General features: G+C 39.1%; 1 protein-coding gene across 1 annotated transcript; it reads right to left on the bottom strand.

The window, feature by feature from the left end:
• Positions 1-1,813: 1,813 nt before the first annotated feature.
• LOC117391479 (amphoterin-induced protein 2-like) lies at positions 1,814-4,538 on the bottom strand. The gene is made up of 2 exons (XM_033989298.2): positions 3,593-4,538; positions 1,814-2,410 (listed from the first exon to the last, which is right to left on the bottom strand). The coding sequence occupies exons 1-2, from the start codon at positions 4,536-4,538 to the stop codon at positions 1,872-1,874; spliced, it is 1,485 nt and encodes a 494-aa protein (XP_033845189.1). The 3' UTR covers positions 1,814-1,871.
• Positions 4,539-6,009: the final 1,471 nt, after the last annotated feature.

Below are 6,009 nucleotides of genomic sequence, written 5' to 3'. Positions count from 1 at the left end.
GCTTTTACTTAAGCCTATTTTTTCATGTGGTACTTTTACTTAAGTAACAAAATTTAAGTAATTGTTGTAGACTTGTTGAATACTTCTTCGCCCATTACCGTGTAATAATACACAATAACATGGACCTTTGAACAACATACAGCAGTATTCACAGACATGGCAGACATGTTTTGAAACACAGAACAAAGTGATGACAGTTAACAGGGTCATTGAGGCTGCATTATCATATTTATCACGGCCGCCTCTGTGTGCCGCTGCTGCCGAACACCACACCAGCTTCTCCATTCAAACACCACCTACTTATTCTGACGTGTGTGTTTTACTGTTGACATATTTCACATATGCATTTCCATATGAAACAGACACAGCTGAGCCATGAAATGGTGGAAACAAAAGGACTGTAACCATAACAGTTCTTACTCCACGAGCGAAAACAAGATCCATCTCTCTGTGCTGGGCTTGAAAATGAAACTTCTTGGCTAAAAAAAAAATCATATTAAACTACATATCCTTGAGCAGCTATTCAAATTACTGTGAATTGAAAAAAACTCCTGAATCCTGTCATTAGATATTTTTTAAAGAACCACTCTATTGAATTATACACTTTTAATGATTGACTCTAACAATAATTCTTATGGGATTACCTTCTCCACAGCAATACCTAATACTGCAGTGACATTTTTATGGAGAATTATTACAGTTCACAGAGAAAGCAAATGATCATTGGCAACAGTATCAAAGCCTTGGTGGAGGTCCAGATTAAAATGATGAGTAATTACAATGATAGAAACACTGTTTTCTTGCCTCTGTGAAGCTCTAAATTCTATATTGTATATAGAATGTGTTATAAGTCACACACACACATGCGCACACGCATACACCCCCCCCCCCCCCACACACACACACACACACATACACACATATTCCAGTAATGTTTATGTTTAGTTCTTAGAAGCAGAACTATAACTCAATAGGTTCTTCTTTTGGTTATTTGAAATACTTTCATCTTTGGATAACCACGATCATCTGGCAAAAACTATAACCCTACCCTAGATTTAGAAATAATATTTTTTCCACACCTGCAGCTGAATGCATTGTTATGGTTCAAAGTTTTTTCTTACAGATCAAACTAAATGCCATTATTTTGCTGTTTCATACTATCTAACTATAAATGATGTTTGTCTAGCAGTCTTGATACACTTGACTGTGACTGGACAGGGCCTTTTCTGTGTTTTCATGTACACAGGTTTTACCTTCTCTTCTCCCACCTCCATTACCATGCTGGTCAGGTTGGCATTGGCCCATAGTAGCAGTACAATTGGCTGAGGATTAAACCTCCGTCAGAACTATGTGATTTGGATGTACAACTTGTACTGTATTCTTTTAGCTACTTAATCTTTGTAGCTTGTTTATTTCACAGTGCCAATATGATGCCTGTAATGTTTATCTATTGTCTGCCTGTAGTTCGCTTTGCTTTTCCAATGTGTTTTTAACTACAAATGGAAATACACTAACCTAATGACAAAGCACTTTACCTTACATTGAATAGAACATATTAGCAAAATTAACGACCCAGAATGCAAAAGAAAGGCATAAAACATCAGACAACTGAACAAAGTCACTTTAAGAGAAATTTCATTTGGTCACAATGATCAGTATAAGTTGTACAAACATGAATAGCAGAAGATAGGACTTTGTAAATGGCTACTTTTTCACTGTCTTCTCACCAATCACTTCATAAATTCTATTGTTTTGGTTCAGTACTTTTACTATTATGAACTAAGACCAACTCATTATACAGTTTACAGGTGTTTTCACAGTGGATAGAAAGAATACAAGAACCAAATAAAAGTCTTTAGAAAAATATTCCATTATTCTGGGTGAGTTGAGTCTGTGGAGGTCTGTCCCACTGTCCTAGATCCATTCTTCAGTATACCCTCTGTCCCAGCATATCCAGGGGTCAAAACTGGACTTTTTGGTGCCCCATTTCTATCACACCCCTCCAACTGTGGCTCCAAAAATGCCACTCTCTTCCCATTGGCTCGTCTTTGTCCCGCCTCCACCTCTCTCGGATCTGAACAGACAACTATGGCCCGCCCACCACAGCGCCACCCATTTCTACCACATCGACAAGGCGTCAAGTATAGATACAGCAACACCAGGATGATGCTAACCACGCAGGAGGCTAGCGTAGTGAAGGCCGTGTTGAAGTGTTCCGAGCTACGGCCGTTTTTGTCTTCAGAAGTGGTCAGACTTGAGTTTCCAACCATAATAGTAATTTCCAGCGATTCGCCTGATCCAAGATGGCGGCCACGGGAGGCAACGCAGCTGTACGTCCCAGAGTCCTCCACCTGGGCGGAGTAGATCTCTAGAGTGCCATTGGGGAAAACCATGAAGCGCTGAGTTGGGCCTGGAAATGCATAAAGAAACTAAATTATATCATATCTTTGAAATCAAAATCAGTTGATAATGTGTGATTTTTATGTTTGCAAATTGTTTTTCTAACTTTTGCTGGGTAATGTTGCATCACCTGAGCCAGGAAGGGCATCTGGTATAAAACAATATTTACAAAAGTATTATGGAGGACAACAAATGAATGGGCAACCTCTCATGTAAAGATTTTAAAATAACTTTTTTTCTTGAAATGTGGGAAATGTAAATATAGATAAAAACGTATAGATTAAAAATATTTACATATATAAAAGAAAAGGTTGAAAAAGAACCTGCTTCAGATTCTGTATTCATTTTCAAATGATTTCTTACTCCTTCTTGTTAGTTTGGGTTTGGTGTAATTATATGAGAGCAACAAATTAGCATGAAATACTAATTAGTGTGAGGGAGCTGTCTAATTACTGACCCATACACATCACAGTTTTTTGGCTCGGTAGACCACAACCTGTGCCCCCCTCATGTGGCTCAGCCTGCTACAACAGAACCATGTCCAAATTTACAATGTTCCGTGAGACTCATTGTTGCGTTATGACACATTTGGCCAACAGAAGGGAAAAAGGTATAAACAAACATTTCAGAGTTTGTGAAACTTTACTCTTCAAGCAGATTTTAGTGCATCAGTTAGTCTGTACTAGTGTTCCTCCAATAAAATATAATAAAACTAGAGTGATTTTCATTCTCGTTGCTGTGGCAATTTTAGCGGTCATCTTGTGATTGTAAGATTGCATTTTAGTGTGATTGAACATGAACTTTAGATAGATTTAAGTAAAATATAAGAAAGAAATTATCCAAGTATTAGTAGTAAGTAATAAAACTGTAAAAAAATCCAGCTCTCTATTAGTTTAAGTGGTTGGTTACTTTACGTTACCATGGCGATGTAGAGTGGGTTAACATGAACATTTTAAGAACAAAATGACGAGGCTCACTGCAGCAGTCAGAGAGAGAGGGGTGACCATGTTTCAATGTAAAGTGAATTGGAGCTAGAGTCTATAGAGCCTGAAGCGTGCCTATGCTCACTTTCTATTTGGTATGTGGTGGCTAGCAGGTTCACTATGTCCATTTATACATACAGTCTATACATAGAGTCATCCACCAACCCTAAATCTGTCGGTCTGATCCAAGCTCCGAATGGGACACCCACCTTTGCTTGAATTATACTCAGAGGAATTCAACACTGTATGGGGTGTGAGCCAGTAAACCAGTGCACCCTCCTTGGCAGTTGAGATTCCTGGACATGGTACTGAAAGCTCTCTCCCGGGGTCCACGTGATACTCATAAACATCTTCTTCATCTTGAATGGTTGGGTTTTCCTGTAGACCACACTCAAAATCCTGTCTGCCTTTGCACCCCGACCCAAAATCTACTATGGGTCGGTACTGCTTCCATGTCCAATACTCCATGAGTGCTTGTACAGGGCAATCACAAACTAAAGGATTGTCTTGCAAATAAATCCCACTTTTGTCATGTAAAGATAGCAACTTTTGTACTGGCAACTGTGATAAGCGATTGGCTGACAAATCTAAAAAAGTCAAATTTGTAGGTCCATTTTGCTCTTCATAAAGTTCAACAGGAAACTTTGTAAGCAAATTCCCAGAAAGGTACAGTCTTTGCAAATGTACCAAGATTTGAAATGTGTTTTTTTCTATGTGGGAAATTTGGTTCCCAAACAGTAGCAATTCTTGAAGCTCTTTTAAGCCAGTAAACATGGTTGCGTTCAATACTGCAAGCTGATTGGATGAGATATCTAAATGGGTGAGGTAAGGAGTTAGAGCAAATGCATTTTCTTGGATTTCAGAAATAAAATTCCAGTTCAGGGTCAAAGTTGTCAGACGATGAAGAGTTTGGGAAGTCCAGGAACTAGACAAGATCTCGATGATGTTATGGCTCAAATCTAAGCGTGAGGAGTAGCCAGGGATTTTGAGAGGAGGGGAAGAGAGATTTTGGTTGCTACAGGAGATAATGTCGCTGGCACATAAGCATGGAGAAGGGCAGGGGTCGGCAGAGTGAAGGGCACCCAGGAACAGAGGCAGAATCAGGGGTAAGATGTGTGAGGTCCAGGGGGTCCCTCCAGAGAGTGTTGGGGGCATCCTGGATCTCTCCGGGATGTCTGCTCAGAACAGGGAGGCACGCATCAGAGGACCACAGGAGTCTCCGCAGGTTAACTGAAGGACAGAGAAATAAAGTTAAGTCTAAGGTTCAGGTTTATTCTACTGCAAAGTTAATTTTTACTTTGCATTTGACCCATATGAAATGTTTCTGGGTTAGTCTGTCAGGAGGTGTGGGTGATGCAGTGCAGCACCATTTGCTTTAGTTTGATTTGGTTGGGCTTGGACAATATATTGCATTTTGTTCTGATTCACAAGTCTATAATAAACCAATACAACATTCATTCTTTACTGTAAATGTATCCTATGGAAAGGTAGATTTTATCGTTCACCTGAGGGGAATTTTGTTCTCCATATTTGATGCATCCTTTTTGGGGAAGTCTGGAAATTTCCATGGATACCTTTATGCTCTTTCCCCTAAACAGTACCTTGCTAGAGTATTACTGTCCTATGTTTTCTGGAATTGGGAAAACGGGAGCACCTTCCCATACACAGGAAAACATGCAGTCTATCACAGGCATGGAAATTACTAAACAGGGAAGTGGACACGTTTATAGACTTGTAGAGCACAATTGCACATAAGAGGAAATTCACAATGCTTTCTCAAGTTTTCCTAATTTTTCAGGTATTTGCCTGGACAACTCTCTAAGGAAGTGTTCCACATGTGTCCCTCTTGGAGACCGTGGAGAGGTCCTATAGGTTAGTTGGTCAGGAAAAAACATTGGAGGTCCCATATAAAGCCATGGGAAGGAATTACTTTTGCAAGCAATTTATTTGAATGTCACATTTTTCTAACAAGGTCATACAGCAAATCTGATAATAACAATATTATGTAATAAAAATCATTCTTCTCTACCTTAAAATAATGATAATCTTTTGGTACTGACCTAATCTCAACAGCCTTTTAATAGGGCATCTTGTTTACTTTGTGGCAATCGCACTTAATGTCCTTAAACAATAAAGGCAAAAACAATACCCACATGTGTAAATATGAGAGGTCTGAGTGGATCTTTAACAGCAGTAACTCAATCTGTATCTGCTACTCTGCTCTGCTCTGACCTCTCATTTTACCTGGTCCAATACTTCTGAATCATCAACAGAACCACCTGATATTGTAAATGCATTTGGATAATACTTCTTTCATGGATCAGGCTTAGAACTGGTGCATACATTTTAGTAGAATTATTATTTGTCACATGAAAATCACTTGTCTTGTCAAAGTATTTGTTCAAAAACGGCTTCAAAACATCCTGTCAGACATTCACTCTTCACTCAGCCTATTTTATGCCAGCAAAATTAGCAAAAGTGTGCACTTTGATTTGTATTCTCTTTTTTCATATACATTTTCTTGTCACTAGTCTGAACAACCCAAAACATGCACAAAAATCCTTCAGCTGAGCTAGTCCTAATCAAGCCTAAATCAACATCTGGAGATGGATCCCCGAGCTCCTGA

The sequence above is a fragment of the Periophthalmus magnuspinnatus genome, chromosome 23 (genome assembly GCF_009829125.3).
Source record: "Periophthalmus magnuspinnatus isolate fPerMag1 chromosome 23, fPerMag1.2.pri, whole genome shotgun sequence".
Classification (NCBI taxonomy): domain Eukaryota; kingdom Metazoa; phylum Chordata; class Actinopteri; order Gobiiformes; family Gobiidae; genus Periophthalmus; species Periophthalmus magnuspinnatus.
This window is presented reverse-complemented; position numbering and strand designations above follow the sequence as displayed.